General features: G+C 35.3%; 1 protein-coding gene across 1 annotated transcript; it reads left to right on the top strand.

The window, feature by feature from the left end:
* Positions 1-259: 259 nt before the first annotated feature.
* Positions 260-2177, top strand: LOC131630255 (uncharacterized). The gene is made up of 2 exons (XM_058901050.1): positions 260-1262; positions 1345-2177. The coding sequence occupies exons 1-2, from the start codon at positions 260-262 to the stop codon at positions 2175-2177; spliced, it is 1836 nt and encodes a 611-aa protein (XP_058757033.1).
* Positions 2178-19156: the final 16979 nt, after the last annotated feature.

Here is a 19156-nt window from a genome sequence, read left to right as displayed (position 1 = left end):
GGAGCAAGTCGTGGAATGCGATAGTAAGTCCACACAGCGAGAATGAGTGAGCAGCCTGCAACACTCATGCATCCTACACGACATGCTTTGCACATCTCCCTGTAAAGGTAAGCCAAACACGCAGACCCCCAACTATATTTGCCACATTCATCAAGATCTTTGACAAATTTGAACCAAGAAGAATGCAATACATTATGAGATTTATCAGGAAATAAAACAGCAATCATACTTAAGATATATAATTTCGCATCAATACGGTATGAGCCAACCCACTGATGAAGAGCCAACACAAAACAACGAACCATTTATACCCAACGAACAAGTGGACGAGTACAATGAAGATGAAATACAAGAAGTGCAATATGAAGATCTTTTTGGTGATGACAATGACCCTGATATTGTTGAGCCGTCGCAGCCTACAATTGCACGACCGATTAGCATGTACGCCCCACCGGATCACATGCGAAATATCTGTTTAGAAGAGGCACAGTCTGAATCAATATTTGGTTCGCACATAACAAACTATAGTCATGTTGATTTATATGAGGGAATGGAGTTTGAAGACAAGGAGGAGTGTGTTGCTGTTATACAACATTGGCATATCGCAATTAAGGTAAAGCTCATAATTTCTCATATAACAGGAAAGTATGGTTATAATATATCTTACAGAAAAGCGTGGATTGCAAAGGTAAAGGCCATAGAATCCTTGTATGGAAACTGGGAGACATCTTACAATGACCTTCCACGATGGTTATTGGTAATGAAAACATATCTTCCTGGAATGATAATAGACTTGGAAACGTTACCTGCATTTTCAAATGAAGGAAGTCAGTTGGGTGATAAGATGATATTCCACCGTCTATTTTGCGCTTTTCAACCATGCATCCATGGTTTTGCCTATTGCAAGCCAATTGTTCAAGTCGACGGAACATGGTTGTATGGAAGGTACAAAGGGACATTGTTGATGGCTGTGGCGCAGGATGGGAATGGTAACATTTTTCCAATTGCTTTTGCTATTGTCGAGGGTGAAACCAAGGATGCTTGGAGTTTTTTCCTTCGTAATCTAAGAAGCCACGTGACACCCCAACCCAATCTATGCCTAATATCAGACAGACATCCATCGATTAAAACTGCCTATGATGATCCTGCAAATGGATGGCAAAATCCTCCGTCTTCACATGTCTATTGCATTAGGCATATCGCGCAAAATTTTATGCGTGCGATTAGAGACAAGGAACCACGTAAAAAACTCGTCAACATGGGTAATAGTCTAATTGATCTTTGTGAAGTACATTTGTCAAATGATCTTTGTCGGTTTCTTGACATGTTTATTATTTGTAACAGGATATGCATTGACGGAGTCAACGTACAATTACTATAGAACCGAAATTCGTCAGACAAATAGAGATGCTTTGGAGTGGATTGAAAATATCCCCAGGGAGAAGTGGGCAAGGGCGTTTGATAGAGGGCAACGATGGGGACACATGACGACTAACCTTGCAGAAGCAATGAACTCTGTGCTAAAGGCAATCAGAAATCTTCCAATAGCGTCTTTGTTTTCGGCCACATATTTTCGGATGGGAGCATTATTTGGTCAACGCGGACATGAATGGACAAAGAGGTTGACATCAGGCCAAACTTTTACAGACAAGTGTATCAAGGGGATGACTGAAGAAGTCAACAAAGCAAGCAGTCATAATGTTTACCAATTTGACCGGGAGAGATTCTATTTTATGGTGGCCGAAAGAATAAACCGCAACGATGGTCGTCCAACTGGTACTTACGGTGTTGATCTGCGAAAAAGAACATGTGATTGTGGAAAATTTCAAGCGTTCCATTTGCCTTGCTCACATGTGATTGCAGCATGTGAAAGTATACGCCAAGACTACACCATTCACATACCCGACGTGTTCAAGATACAACATGTTTTTAAAGTCTACCAACAAAGCTTCCAGATCCTCCCACATCAAGACAATTGGCCGCAATATAGAGGGCCTACTCTTTGTCATGAGGAAACTATGCGTAGGAAAAAAAGAGGGCGCCCTAACAGTACTCGGATTCGAACCGAAATGGACGACGTGGAAAAGGAAAAGAGAATGTGTGGGATATGCCGTGAAGTAGGCCATATCCGAAGTAAATGTCCAAATGTAGTAGGCCCGTCTAATAGGCCTAATTAATGTTTACTTCAACTAGCTTTATTTAATGTTTACTTCAACTAGCTTTATGAATGTAATATAATGTCTTTTTAATTGAGTTTGCAACCATCAATGACTAAAACAACATTTCACATTAAACATAACTAAAACAACATTTCACATTACTAAAACAACATTCAATGACATCGAAATAAAGACAGCCACAAATAAAACAACCACACCGGAAACACTTAAAACGACATCACAGGAAACAAATAAAACATATTCTAAGAGATTACAACCATCAACACAATATCATGTGGTCCTAGCATCATCATAAGGACACCAGCATCATTTTTCACGGCTCTCCAAGAACGAGTTACTACTCCATTTGGGCCTTTCTCCGTGACCTGCCTTTTAATTTTCCTTATCTTTTCACCCTCGAGAATGTTTCCGTCTAACCATCCGATCAAGTGCCTCTGTAGATGCTCAAAAGTTTGGGTGTTCCATAGTTTGATCTTCAACGGAGGCTTTGTTGCTGAAAAAAATAATGTTGCATCTCTCTTCATAGGTGGAAACGTTGGAAGGGGTTCAGAAGACATCTCCAATAGTAACACTAAACCTTCAATTGTAACTGGTGTGAGTGGAAATGTGGCTGTACAGTCTTATTTATAGGCAAAAAAATAATAATAAAATATATGTCCTCGTCCATCTATTGGCCGAACCTACACATGCTCGTCCATCTATTGGCCGAACCTACACATGTTCGTCCAACCCGTGACTTACACTCATATTTTTAATAATTAAAATAACATTTTTTTTAATTTTTTATTATATTTTAATCATTATTTATAATAAAAAAACAATTTTCATGATTAATAAATCTTTAAATTCAATTAAAATAAATATTGGCAAATAATTATTTTTAATTATATTATAATGTTTTTTATTATATTTTATTGTCTTTTAATCATTTTTAAAAAAAAACAATTTTTATAATTAATAAATTCTTTAAATCAATTAAAATAAAAAAAATAAAAAAAAAGGCCCTAGTTAGCGTCCGGCCCACCCCTGGCCGGACCCCAACGTGCAAAAAATAACCTTTTCCAGTCCGTCCAAGGCCTTGCCGGACCTGTACTGGAAAGGTGGCATTCTGGTATTTTTTTTCCACTTTATGACATTGTGGTATTAAACTTCCATTTTTGTGGCATTCAGGTAAAAAAATCAACATAATGTAATATATCGTCTTGTGAATATAAGTAAAAATAGTTTGAAATGTTAGAGTGGTGTAAATATAACTAACTGCACCTACTGAGACATTCTTAAGGACCATGCAAGTTGTTTACTTTTATTTCAAATATACAGTCTTGTGAATATAAGTAATATGTAGTTTGAAAGATTTTCCTGAAAGTGGTATCAAAAAGAAAAATTATGATCAACTGGTCAAAGGGAAGTAGATTTTATATATTGAAATAAAATCTAATCTTTAACATTATATTTTATAGGATCGAGATTCAAAACGATAGAGTTAACATTATGAAGGCATGAATAATTCAGCATCAAGTTAGTGGAAGCTTAGCTATGATTCCAGTCAGGGCCGGTCCCGGCTTTTTAGAGGCCCAGGGCAAATAAAAAAATGGACCCCTGACAAAAATTGATTTTTTATTCACCTTTAACATGAAAAAGAATTCCGAAGATATAATCAAAATTTCTATACAACAAACACTGTCTCAAAGAAATGAAAGTGGTGCTTCTCCTACTTCAGTTACGGAAAATCAAATCATATGACTAAGAAATGTAGGAGTAAACTTAAACAATGTCTTGGTAAGAAATTTATTTCTATGATAAAAAAATAATAAATCAAAACACAAACGATAATGAATTTGTTTTCGTCATAAAAATTTAATAATAAATAAGTTAATTAAATCATAAAATTTTAAATTTTAAATATTAAATTATAATATATCAATAATATCTATATTTTATATTAAAATAAATTAAAATTATAAAAGCTACAATAAGTAACTATTGAAAATAAAATTGAATTAAAAATCTCAATTTTTATTGATTGTATAAAAAAAAGAGTTTATAGTTAAAATTTGAGAAAAGTTAATTGACTGTGAACATCGAACTAATGCTTCTGTAAAAGAATGATAAATAAAATTATGGAGAGGGCAAGTATCGAACTGATAACAGTAAACATTTCAAGCAAAGCCATAACCATTGAGCCAGAAATAATTAGTTGCTAGTCTTTTTCGGTCACAAATATATATTGTATTATTGCAGTATCATAATTTTTTAACTACACGTCCTAAAATGAGGCCCCCATTTTATTGAGGCCCTGGGTTGTGGGCCTGCTTGCCCTGGCCCAGGGCCGGCCCTGATTCCAGCCAAGCATTTAAGTATTCTACTGAATACTAATTCTGATCTTCTAACCCTTATAGTGTGTTTGGATGAGGTAATTTGAAATTTTAAAGAAATTTAAAATTCAAAGCAATTTAAATTATTCAATTGAAATCCATTCATTTTTAAATTATTTTGTTTGGATGAAATATTAAGATAATTCATTGTTAGATTTTTAGGGTCATATTTTATAAAATTTAAATTTTTTGGATCAAATTAAAAAATTGAAAAGTAGGGACTAATTTGCAATTTTTGAAAATTTTAAGGATCAAATTGTAAATTTTAAAAATTATTAAGGACCAATTTGCAATTTTTTGAAAATTTTTGGGGTCAATTATGTAATTTTGAAAAATATGAGCACCAATTTGCAAAATTTGAAGAAATAATAGTAACATGGATGATGAGAGGAATTTCAAATTCTTTAGTTTTTGGTGTCATTTCAAAATGATTAAATTTAGCTTAAGATAAAATACTTTATAAATTTCCATCATTTTAACAATTCTTCATTTTTGTATCCAAACAATGAATTTTGTACAAATCATTTTAAATTCCCTCAAAACATTACATTACTTCATTAAAATGCTTCATCCAAACACACGTTAGTCTATTTTGAATTGGTGGTTATCTCACTGCACTGCAGTTTTTCTGAGATTGTTCTTTCTTGTTGTTCTAGTTCTTTAGTTAGCGGTTGGAACTTGGAAGCATGGTTTTAAATTGCGGTTGCGGCGTTGGATGCGGTTGCGATTGCGGTCATTGCGCTTGTTGCGATGCGCATTGCGGCCGTTGCGGCGTGAATTTTTTAAACGAAGTGTTTGAAATATTATATTGAAAAACACTTAATGTTATGTTTTTCCATTATATAAAAAGTAAATTGAGTTTTAGAAATCTAATATATTGATTTTTGATAAAAATACTTAAAAAAAAACATGATAAAAATTGTCCGATGGGGTTCCGCACCAGAGGCGAGATTTTAAATTGCGGTCCGATGCGGTTGCAAAGGCAACCGCATCCGCAATATTGCGGGTGCAATTGCGGTTGCGGACCGCAATTTAAAACCATGCTTGGAAGGCTTTTGTTTTATTGGAGAAATTCAAAGCTCTTAAATTGATGTTGAAAGGTTGGAATAAGTAGGTGTTTGGTAACTCAGAGTTTCAAATTGATTCTTTAAGGGAGGCTGTTAGGGAGTTGGATGTTGTAACTGATAAGAAATTTTTATCTTAGGAGAAGATTCAGGCCCGTTCTACTAATATTGCAGAAGTTTTGTTTTTGGGAGGGAATAAAAATTCTAAAATGTTTCAAAGATCCAAATATAAGAGGCTGTTAGGGAGCAGAAGTAAGAGGAATGATAGTCTGGCCTTGAAGGTTGGTGAAGGGGTGTTTTGGAATAGGCAAAAAGTGTAATTATTTTCCAGTGATTTTCAAGGAGCCAAACAGGTCTCCCATGGATGGGATAGTCTTCCGCTCTCTCTGATAATGATAACCTTGCCTTGACTACTTCTTTTAATATTCATGAGTTAGATGGTGTGATTGCCTTATGCGATGGTAACAAGAGTCATGTTTCACATGATTTTTCTTTCTCCTTTCTCCAATTTCATCAGTTTGCATCGTTACCTCATTGTTTTAATTCTTACTTTGCCACCTTGAATCCTATGTTAATTCTCTTTTTTCAGGTAAGCGATTTTAGACTTATTTATTTGGTTAGTTCTTTATCAAATTAGTGGCTAAAGTATTAGCTACTAGACAATAGGATGTCATGGAAAAACTTGTTTTTCCTAGTCAATTTGTCTTTCTAAAAGGTCGAATGTTGATAGATAGTGCGGTGGCTGTGAATGAAGTAACTAACCTGACTAAGAAAGTTAGGAATTCTTGTCTATTTTTTAAGTGGATTGATGACTTTTTGACTTGAGAGTTTATGGAGTATATGTTGGTCAAATTTGAATTTTAATGATAAGTGAGTGTATTGAATTAGAGCTTATGATTTTTATAGGAATTTCGCAGTGTTGGTCAAAGATTGCCCAACACAAGAGATTAGCATTCAAAAGGATCTGAAGTAAGTATGCTCCTGAGTCCACTTCCTTTTTCTACTAGTGGCTGAAGGGGTAAATGGCTAGATTAGTAGGGTCGTTGAGTTGGAATAGGAACACCGAATTTGGTAGTATCTGTATAACACCCTTCTAAACCCCGCGGAAATTATTAATATAATCAAAGTAAAAACATGCAACTAAGGGTGTCACAATTAATTTAAATTCAAAACATATGTCATCTATGATGCTTTATTAGGAAACGATTCACCAAATAACAATTCATTTTTATCACAGCAGAATAGTATAACATCACCAATACAAACCAATGGAAACATAATCCAAAACCAAATAAAATAGAGTACGTAAATTTAACTCTAAACTAAATCGTTCCCCAGTGTTGCACTATCAGAGCATGACTGACACGACACCAACTAACAGATGAACTCTACAAGCCATCCTCACCGAGCAATAAGCCGCTACTTCTTAATCTGAAAATGTCAACATGTAAGGGTGAGTCTCATTCACAATTAATAAATATTATGCATTCATAAGCAACAAAACGTCATAATATATCATTCACCCAATTACACATATTCAGATTCTTAACTATCATTCATCAAACACGACAAACACATCACCCAACATAACACTGAACCCATCCAATCATATTATGATAAAATGCATACGAACCAACTGACACTATGCATGTGGTACCAATAAGCCGTGGAATTACTCCACCCGACCGATCTAATCATCACCGAGATTCAGCCCCACCGGCATAAATTCCATACAATAGGAATTATGCCCACCAATGATCCAAACATAGCCGCGATCCATCACCAAATACTTATGAATGAATGCACACATATGACATACTTAAAACATCACCGATCTGATGCGCCGTATCGTCTCACCATAACTCACCATTTCCATCACCGATAAAGTATGCACATGTTTGCACAATCATTCAATCGTTTACGTATTAATCATAAAATCATAATAATAATCAAAATCAAGCCATCACCACGTCAATCACATTGTTACACCTAACATCATATGCACACAATGTTTAATTCCATCAAACTAATTAAATTGAGATTTTAAAATAAAATAGGGCCATAGCCCATTTCATTATTTCATCATATAAAATATTTAATTAGCTTCGCAATGCCTAAAACGGCACTAAAAAAGGATACACGAATCAAAAGATACGCTATTTCAGAGTTTAGAAAAAGTTGCATACAACAAGGTCCGCTCAGCGACCTTCAAGCGCGCTTATGCACCTGAAATTCAATAACCCCGCTTCAAGCGGTGTATCACAGTAGCTATCTACGTTGGGACCTCCTCTTAGAGGGCTAGGTCCTCTTAGCGAGCCCTTTTATTTTTTGAAAAAACGAACATCATCCACTTAGCGAGCCAGAGGCCGCTTAGCGGACGTGCGATTATGCAGAGTTTCACCTCTGTGACAGACCTGTGATTCAACGCATCTTTCACCCAAAATCACTTCTAAAATCGATTAAAGGTATATAGTCATCAAATACATCATCATATATCGTCAAACATCCACAAAAACAGGTTTTCAATCAATAGTTTATGCAATTTCATCAATTACCCTAAACTATGATGTTCCTAAACCTAACAATCCCAATATATCTAATTGAATCAATCCATATATCAATCAGTCTATCACCTATAATCACATAAGAGATACTAAAAGGAAGAGTCCCCCCTTACCTTAGTCAAAATCTTGATTCTTCTCTCTTTCTTTTCTTCTCCTCTTTCACGTGTTCTTTCTCTTTCTTCTCTTTTGGATTTTGACTTCTATTCCCACAATTTTCCTTATTTTCTTATTTTATGAAAATAGAACCCAACTTTAGTAACGGGCTTAATACTTAATACCTCCCCTTTACTAACCACAACACTAAGCCCACTTATCTTATTTCACAATTTCTCCACTTAATTAACCAATTATTCCATCAATTCCAAATAATTAATTCAAATCCCATTTAAATTAATAAACGGAAAATACAGGGTGTTACAACTCTCCCCCACTAAAAGAGTTTTCGTCCTCGAAAACATACCTAAAATGAACAGCTCAGGATAAGAGTCCTTCATCTGACTCTCCAGTTCCCAAGTAACATTCCCACCTGCTGCTCCTTCCCAAGTTACTCTGACCAATGCTATCTCTTTGCCCCACAATTGCTTCAACTTTCGATCTTCGATTCTCATAGGCAATGCCTCAACTATAAAATTGTCCTTCACTTGCACATCATCCACTTGGATTACATGAGACGGGTCCTTAATGTATTTCCGCAATTGGGACACATGAAATACATCATCAAAATTCGCAAGCGTCAGTGGTAAAGCAATACGATAGGCCACTTCTCATACTCTTTTCGTAATCTGAATCGGACCAATAAAACGCGGCATCAACTTTCTTGACTTCGGCGCTCGACCAACACCTGTCATAGGAGTCACTCTCAGAAACACATGATCTCCTTCTTGGAATTCCAGTGTTCTCCGCCTCTTATCATGATAACTCTTCTGACGACTCTGAGAAGCTTTCATCTTCTCCTGAATCATCTTGATCTTTTCTGTTGTCTCTTGAACAATCTCTGGTCCAATTACCGCACTCTCACTGGATTCATACCAACACAGTGGCGTCCTACATCTTCTACCATACAAAGCTTCAAACGGAGCCATACCAATTCTTGAATGAAAACTGTTATTGTAGATAAATTCAATCAACGATAAATAACTATCCCATGCACCACCTTTTTCCAACACACAAGCATGCAACAAGTCTTCCAACGATTGAATCGTTCTCTCCGTCTGACCATCAGTCTGCGGATGATAAGCAGAACTCAATCTTAACTTAGTACCCAACGCCTTCTGCAAACCTTCCCAGAATCTCGATGTAAATCTTGGATCTCTGTCTAACACAATACTCGAAGGAATACCATGTAAACTCACTATCTTCTCAATATATAATTGAGCTAACTTCTCCATCGAATAATCCATTCTCATCGGTATAAAGTGAGCAGACTTCGTCAATCTATCCACGATAACCCAAAAAGCTTCGCAGTTCTTAACTGTCCTCAGCAACCCAGAAACAAAATCCATAGATATAATGTCCCACTTCCATTCCGGAATAAACAACGGTTGCATAGCTCCATACGGCTTTTGATGTTCGATCTTCGACTTCTGGCAAGTCAAACAAGAGTAAACAAATTCAACAATCTCTTTCTTCATTACAGGCCACCAAAACAACTTCTTCAAATCATGATACATCTTGGTAGCACCAGGGTGAATACTCAAACCACTCCGGTGTCCTTCTTAAAAAATACTCTTTTTTCGTTCTGCAACATCAGGAACACAAACCTGATCACCAAACCTCATTATACCATTCTCGTCAATCCTGAATTTTCCTCCTTTGCCTTGGTTAATCAAAGTCAATCTATCAACCATCTCAACATCAGCTTTCTGACCTGTTCTAATCTCATCAAGAATACCACTCGTCAGCTTCAGCATACCCAATTTAATGCTATTAGAAGTACTTCACATACCAAACTTAAATCTCGAAATTGTTCAATCAAATCCAATTCCCGCACCATTAGCATAGACATATGTAAGGACTTCCTACTCGACGCATCAGCAACGACATTCGCTTTACCTGGATGGTAATTCAGCCCGAAATCATAATCTTTAAGAAACTCTAACCATATCCTCTGCCTCATGTTAAGCTCTTTCTGATCAAAGAGATACTTCAGACTCTTGTGATCGTTGAACACTTCAAACCTCGAATCGTACAAATAATGTCTCCATAATTTCAATACAAAGACTACAGCTGCCAATTCTAAGTCATGATTCGGATAATTCCTCTCATGCACTTTGAGTTGTCTTGACGCATAAGCCACAACCTGCTGATTCTGCTTTAACATCCACAAAAACAGGTTTTCAATCATTAGTTTATGCAATTTCATCAATTACCCTAAACTATGACGATCCTAAACCTAACAATCCCAATATATCTAATTGAAACAATCCATATATCAATCAGTCTGTCACCTATAATCACATAAGAGATACTTAAAGGAAGAGTCCCCCCTTACCTTAGCCAAAATCTTGATTCTTCCCCCTTTCTCTTCTTCTCCTCTTTCACGTGTTCTTGCTCTTTCTCCTCTTTTGGATTTTTACTTCTATTCCCATAATTTTCCTTATTTTCTTATTTTATGAAAATAGAACCCAACTTTAGTAACGGGCTTAATACTTAATACCTCCAATTTACTAACCACAACACTAAGCCCACTTATCTTATTTCACAATTTCTCCACTTAATTAACCAATTATTCCATCAATTCCAAATAATTAATTCAAATCCCAATTAAATTAATAAACGAAAAATACGGGGTGTTACAGTATCTCATCTTCAGTATATTGATGATACTTTTATTTTAAAGAATATATCTATTGAGAACCTTTGGACTGTAGAAGTTATACTTAAGGGGTTTTAAGCTAGCTTCTAGCCTATGTATGAAATTTTCTAAGAGTTGTTTGATAAGGATTAATGTGAACATTTTTTTTTTGGATTCTACCAGTGACTTTCTTTATTGTAGACTTGAAACACTTTCTTTTTATTACACGGGGCTTCCTGTTGGGGTTATTCTCATTAGAGGGGCTACTTATGTCATCTTTATTAAGTAGTTATCTAATAGGTTCAACTATTAGAAGTACTAGCATCTTAGCGTGATGGATGGTGGTTTTTCTTAATAGCATTATTAATGTTATCTCTATTTTTTCATGTCTTATATGAAAAGGTTTTAAAAGGTTTAGAGGACAATATTTCACATTCAAAGAAGGTTTATGTGTCGAGGTGTTAAGAAAAATTTTGAATGTTTGGTTGTTTCTCTGCTCAAATTGCATAATCAGTTTCTGATCAGAACTATACAACTTCAAGAAATGTTTCTTTGTGGTAATTAAGTAACCTTTTTCTATGAGCTGACCTACACTCATCAGATTGCTCTTCACGCCAGGTACATACCAAACATCCTTGATTAGAATAGTTTTACCATTCTTCATTTTAACTTTGACATTTCCCATACCTTCATCATTATGATATTTATCATCAGCGCGTCTTATCTTTGTCCTCTTTTTAGAGTCAAAATCAATCAGTCATTGTTTGTTTCCAGCTAAGTGATTTGAGAAGCCAAAGTACATATACCACGAGTCTACCAAATGTCCACCATCAGATTCATAAGCCATCAACAGCAAAGGCTCATCATCATAATCTCCTCTGGCTATGTTTGCTTCTTCTGATTTCCTTTTCATGTTTGACCAACAGTCCTTAGCAAAGTAACCAAACTTGTTAAGATTGTAACACTAAACCTTTCTTTTGTCAAGATTATCATTTCTCTTCTGATGTTTCTTCTCATCAGAGTTGGAGGTTTTTGACTTCTGAGAACCACGACCATGTCCCTTCATGGCTTCTAACACAGACTGCTTCTGACACTTATTACTAGAAGACGCCTTCAGAACCTGCTCCACATCTCTTTCAGAGGTTGTCTCAATCAAACGCAACTCATGTGCATCTAGGCTACTATGCAGCTCTTCAATTCTCATGGTGCTGAGATTCTTAGAATGTTCAATTGCTACAACATGTAATCAATTGAGGAGTAAGAGATCTTAACACCTTTTCAATGATTACTTGTTCATAGAGCGTTTATCCACAAGCCTTCATATCATTTATGATCAAAATCACTCTCGAGAAGGAATCAGGTACCTTCTCATTATTCTTTATGGTGAGATTCTCATATTGCTTACATAGAGACTGAAGCTTCACCTTCTTCACTGATGCGTAGTCGTTGTAGCGCCGTGTCAGTATGTCCCACGTAGCCTTCACCGTCATTCAATTAGCAATTTTCTCAAACACATTCACATCCATACATTGATGGATGTAGAACAATGCCTTTTGATCTTTCTTCCTCGTATCTCTTTACGCATTTCTTTCTGACATTGCATCTGCTGTATTCGAAACGTAATTGTCGGTGACAAGATCAAGATTGTCTTGAGCACCGAACAACACACGCATATGAATCATCCATTGATTATAATTCTTTCCATCAAAGATTGGAAGCTTTGTATTCAAGCTATTTTTCACCGTTTATCTTCGTTCTTGTGCACTGAAACTAACTCAGATCTCACCAATCACTCACGTTTCCGATCCCTCAAAATCAAAAAACGCAATTCTGTTACAATTCTCATCGTGAATGCAACACGAATTTAAGAAATGAAATCAATCACACACACACACACACCTTACGTACACTCATTTTTTCCTGTGAATCGAATCGGAGCTCTAGATATCAATTGTTTGGGCATAGGGCTGAAGATGAAGATGAGATGCAAGAAGAGAGAGAAGAGAGATACAACGTAACAAATTCCCAATGGTGAAAAATTCAGTTATGAAAATCATGAAAATTGTTACACCAAGGTGTTTAAATACACAGAAGAAATAGGACACGTAGGAAAATTTGAAAGGTTAAAACAAAGATAAACTGTCACGTAGGCATAACAATCAAAACTAAAACTCAAAAGTTAAACACAACTTCTGGAACAACAACCTCATAAGCCTCTGCTTCTGACTAACAATACTGCTTATAAATTTGAGTTATTTCTAATAGTAATCAATATTGGAGCCACGAACGCCAAGGTATATATATATAAATGGAATAGGATCAAATGACACTAAGGTGTCAAAGTTTAATTTGACATCAAATCTCAACCGTTAAAAGAACTAATCAAACGGTGATACTAAATGAAATAAAATAATAAAAAAAATATGTATAGCCTATTTTTCTCCTAAAAATTAAACTATTTATATGATCATTTGATCAAGTCGTATTAACGGTTGAGATTTGGTGTCAAATTTAACTTTGACACCTTGGTGTCATTTGATCATATATATATATATGATCAAATGATCAAATGATCATATAAATAGTTTAATTTTTAGGAGAAAAATAGGCTATACATATTTTTTTTATTATTTTATTTCATTTAGTATCACCGTTTGATTAGTTCTTTTAACGGTTGAGATTTGATGTCAAATTAAACTTTGACACCTTAGTGTCATTTGATCCTATTCCATTTATATATATATACCTTGGCGTTCGTGGCTCCAATATTGATTACTATTAGAAATAACTCAAATTTATAAGCAGTATTGTTAGTCAGAAGCAGAGGCTTATGAGGTTGTTGTTCCAGAAGTTGTGTTTAACTTTTGAGTTTTAGTTTTGATTGTTATGCCTACGTGACAGTTTATCTTTGTTTTAACCTTTCAAATTTTCCTACGTGTCCTATTTCTTCTGTGTATTTAAACACCTTGGTGTAACAATTTTCATGATTTTCATAACTGAATTTTTCACCATTGGGAATTTGTTACGTTGTATCTCTCTTCTCTCTCTTCTTGCATCTCATATTCATCTTCAGCCCTATGCCCAAACAATTGATATCTAGAGCTCCGATTCGATTCACAGGAAAAAATGAGTGTACGTAAGGTGTGTGTGTGTGTGTGTGTGTGTGTGTGTGTGTGTGATTGATTTCATTTCTTAAATTCGTGTTGCATTCACGATGAGAATTGTAACAGAATTGCATTTTTTGATTTTGAGGGATCGGAAACGTGAGTCTTGATACCATCATCATCTTATTCTTCTTCAAGTGTTTATCTTCTCACATCTATAAACATCAAGTAACAAAGTTTAGATTTTCATCTTTCATCTCTGCTTAAAGAAACTGGATGAAAAGAATAAAAAAAATATGTTAAAAAATAGAATTTGTGACAAGAGTGAGGTATGCATTTATTCGGGATATGTTGATGTGCATAAGGTATATCCTTATCCATAGTACATTTATACTTAAAATAATATACAGATTACTCAAAATAGTATACAGATTATTCAAAATAGTATAAATATTATTCAGAACAATGAATATATTACTCAAAATAGTTAAAATTCGATATTACTCAGAATGGTGTAAATATTACTCAAAATAGTGTACTCATTACTCACAATTAATAATTACTCATAATTAATAGATGTGTACGAATAATGCATATATTATTCATGAATTATGATATTATTACTCGTTTCTAACTAAAATGTTACTCGGAACAATTTAAATATTATTCGTACGAGACTTATGCACTGTACATAAGGATATATCTTATGCACATCAACCTGACTCCATTTATTCCATGAAACGAAAACATCTTCTTGATTGTTTTCAGAATTTCTTCTTGTAATGTTTTGTGTTTTTGTTAATGATTAGTGTTGTGGATGATGAAGATGATCATGATTTGGCATTGTTGAATTTGTTGGTGTTATTTGTTTAATATATTGTGTAACATAAAATGTGAAAAAAATATAATTACAAATATTTTCAAGGCATACAAATTAATTTTGGACCTTGCACATGTAACAATGGTGTACAAAAGAAAAGGATTTTGCAAAAAAATATTTTCATAACAAAAAATAGATGAAGAAAAAGTTAAACCACTTAACCAAAAGAAATAAAGAAAATATTTGTAAAATACTCTAGTAATATTTTGTGTTTTTGTTAATGATAGATGTTGGTGGATGATGAAGATGATGATGATTTTTTGTTGTTTGATTTATTGACGTTGTTCTTCTACTTTAGTTTTTGTTTTGGAAAAAGAAAGTGAAAAAATTGAAAGCAAAGATGATGATGATGATGAAAAAATATTAATTTTTTTTATATAATATAAATAATTTATATAAAATATATTTATATTATATAATATCTAAATGATCCGATTATCTGCAACTACATGTCAACAATTATAATAGAGAAAAATAGATTGGGCCACACTAAAAGCCTCCTATTAAAAAACTAACAATTTGGTACTTACAAATTGTTTTAAGATTTTGTATATGACTCAATATTATTATGGTAGTGTAGTGTAATATATAAAAGAGATGCAGGTGGTCCTAGTTTTTCATGGAAATGGAAATGGTATATATGTTTAGTCATTTCACTGAACAGTAGGTATACAACTAGAAACTAAAAAAAGTTTTTTCCTAACAAATACTACTCCGGCCTGATTTATAAGCAAAAATGTTCTTTTTAGGTTCATTGAATAAGGAATGTATCTAGTCTACATAAAAGACCAGATACATTCATTATTCAATAAACTTAAAAAGAGAATCTTTGCTTATAAATAAGGCCGGAGGGAGTATTACTAATAGTAAAAAAAAGGAAATAGACAAAAATATAACTATAAAATAATACTTAAGTTCATTCATAAAATAGAACAGTAGGTATACAACTACAACATTTCTGAATCTCATTTCTACAACTAAAATAGACAAAAATATAACTATAAAATAATACTTAAGTTCATTCAAAAAATGTCAGTAACTTATACAATATTTCTAATATGTTCAGTAACGAAATTTGAACAGTTTGTTCTTAAAAAAACTGTCCGAAATAAGCTCGAATTTAGTTGGCGCAAATGCAGAAATATCAGCTCCGATTCATATTAAAGAATTATTTTAGAGTTAAAATTATAAGTTGAATAGTAAATTATAGTTTATCTTAATTCATTCTTATAAAATCTGCATCTAAGGTAAGGAGTGCTAATTTATATAAAGTTTGTTAAACTTTATTTTTAATCTTTGAGGGATTTGTGATTTTTCCAATTTTTTCATGCCAAACACTATTGACTTGATAAGTGGATATAAGTGGCAGGTGACTCATGCTCAATAGACTTTAGCATTATATTAAAATTAGAATTTGTCTTAATCATCCCTCCAATAGAGACTTGTAATGTTGGGGATGTCTATTTATATAAACTTTTTCAAACTCTACCTCTAATTAACATGAGATTTCAGATTTTCTCAATAATCTCCTATAGATAAATATAAAGTTTTTTGGCATTGATATTATTTGTATTCTAGTTAACTAATATCATGCTATTGATTTCAATGATTAATTGAAGAATAATTTGTAATTTTAAAATCAATATTTTCTATTTGATAATCTTTTAAGTATTATATATCGATTTCAAAGAGCTATATAGATAGTCTCAAAATACAAGTGCCAGAAATCACCTAAAGAAAAAAACGATACGAAAAAGAGCAACATACAACAAGAAAGTTCCAACAAACTCTACAGACCAAGGGGTCCCCAAAGAAAGGTTGATGCTACTAAAAATCCACCTTAATTTTTTCTTAAATAAGCAATCAGATTAAACAAAGGAGCATAAGGGATACTCCGCCTAATACAAACGAAAAACTCCTACAACTCGAAACAAAGGAGCGGTAGAATATTCCAAGTATGAAAATTACAAAGATCTCCTAGCTTATAGAAGGATAATAGCCAATTCCAAGAGGAAAGAATAATATCCGACATACATTCAGAAAAGCTAAATAACTCTTTTTTAAAAATCCACCTTAATGATAATAGGTTAGATCTCAAGCCACCAGATTCACCACCAACAAATCAGATCTCATCTAAGACCACCAAAAGAACCAAAAGTCATAATGTACCTCAAAAATAACGAAAACACCCGATCCATCAAGCGCTTCATATATTTCATTTAAATTTTCAATATTGTAAGAGAACTTATATAATGGATGTCTCTTAGGTTTCACGCAGATCACTAATGATGGATTCTTGAGAGTTGATAACCTTTGTGTTTAAGGTCGTTGATGGAAAATAGTGAGAAAAAACACTTAACTATCATCTCGGTTTTTAAATCAACCGAGGGGTTAAAGTAATTTTTTTACAAAAATGATTACATTGTTTACCCAAAATATTAAAAATACATTGTGATCTTACCTGATCAGAGTGGATCGTCACAGCGGCTGGATCTGGCTTGTTGAACAAAGAAGGGGGATACCTGCAAGGTTCTCCGATGCCAAAGTAAGTAGCTATCAGAGAAAGAGAAAGGGTTTAAGAAGTAGAAAATGAATACCCGACCCTCTAATGAAAGAGGGTATTTATAGCCCCCAGCGCTGAGCCAAGATTTCATATTTGGGTCAGATCCAGTTGGAGGCCCACGTCCTAGGAAACCTCTAGAACACCCTCTGCCAGGGCTTAGTCAGGAGGTCACTCACGTTCTGGGTGAGCGTGGCGTAGGATTCGGAGGCGGTTGACCGGATCCTTCGCTGAAGCGTTGTCCACGCGATCTTCGCGTGGACTGGTTCGTAACGGTAACTGGAAATGGGCCCAAGTAGATTGGGCCTGCTCGGCTAGCAAGGGAAGCTGGGCCTGCTCGGCCCAGTCCAGAACAGGAGCCCCCCAAGTCATTAGTCATGTGAGAGTGACGACTTTGGTTAAGGGGATAGGCCGAGCATGTGTTCGAATGAACATTTGTGGTAAACTAAGGTCTTGTAGGTTGGGTCCTCGACTCGCGGGGAGCGGAGTTGTTATGGAAAGACGTTCAGGTCAAGGAGATAGTCGGCTCGATGGCGCGTAGCATGTCCGAGGAGGTGGACGAATCTATTGTCGGTCTTCAATCGAAAAGCTTCGATTTGTTCTGTCAGGCTTCGATTGACAGGTGGCAATTGCTTGGAGCATCATCATTACACACATCCGTTTTTTGGCTTAAGCATTAATGGCACAGTTTGAGTTTCCCCAGGCACATTATGGCGCCTTTCGCGTTTTCCCACGCTTTGAGCCGCCTTTTGGAATAGGTAATGATAGCACCTTTTGGATTTCCTAGGCAATCATGGCGCCTTTCTGTCCCCCTCTCCTATATAAGTAAAGGTGGAGGCCACTCATTAGTTTACTTTGTTTTCAAAACTCTCCCAAGGCTCGTTCAAGGATTTCGTCTTCATTGCGCTTTCTCCCTCTGTCATCTCGATCCAAGTAAGTGTCCTTACCCTCTTCCATTCCTATTTGCTTTATAGATTTAGGAGATTTAGTCATGAGTAGGCCGAGGAGAATAGGAATTAGCGTATGTTTCGTATGCGTTTGTCGATCGTGCTTTAAGCGGGACGAGGGGAAACGAATGTGTGAGCTAAGCAGGATGTGAGTGCGACGGGGAGGAGCGTTAGAGGAAGTAATGTAAGCGGTTTTGAATAGTGCGCTTGCCTAGGATAGTTTGAAAGGGGTGAGGATGTTACGGGAGGATTTTGTTTCGTAGCTCGCTAAGGACCAGCGTCGTCGGCGAACGCTTGCCGGATATACTTGACTGTTGCCGAAAGTACCTCAGCTATATCGGTTGGTGGGAGCTTTTCGTCGTCTATCCTCCTCGCCCTTTCACTTGGCTTGCGGTGGAAGGGTGGATTTGACATGTCAAATTCACTGTTTCCTCTCCTTTTCAGGTAAATGACCGACGACGCCCGGAATGACGTTGTCCTTGACATAACTGACGAATATGAAGCGATTGGTCGCTCGCAAGATGAAGAAGTTCCAATTGTGGAAGTTTCCCCAAGGAAGCACGAGGATTGGGTGGTTGTTTCCCCTCGGAGCACAGCCTCGCGCTTTACAACGCACCCTAAGGAGGCTTTTAACGTCCTCGAAGATCTTGAACAAAGAAGGGGGGGTACTTGCAAGGTTCTCCAATGC

This window comes from Vicia villosa, unplaced genomic scaffold (assembly GCF_029867415.1).
Source record: "Vicia villosa cultivar HV-30 ecotype Madison, WI unplaced genomic scaffold, Vvil1.0 ctg.000664F_1_1, whole genome shotgun sequence".
Classification (NCBI taxonomy): domain Eukaryota; kingdom Viridiplantae; phylum Streptophyta; class Magnoliopsida; order Fabales; family Fabaceae; genus Vicia; species Vicia villosa.
The sequence above is the reverse complement of the archived record's forward strand: the minus strand, read 5'-3'. Positions and strand labels throughout refer to the sequence as shown.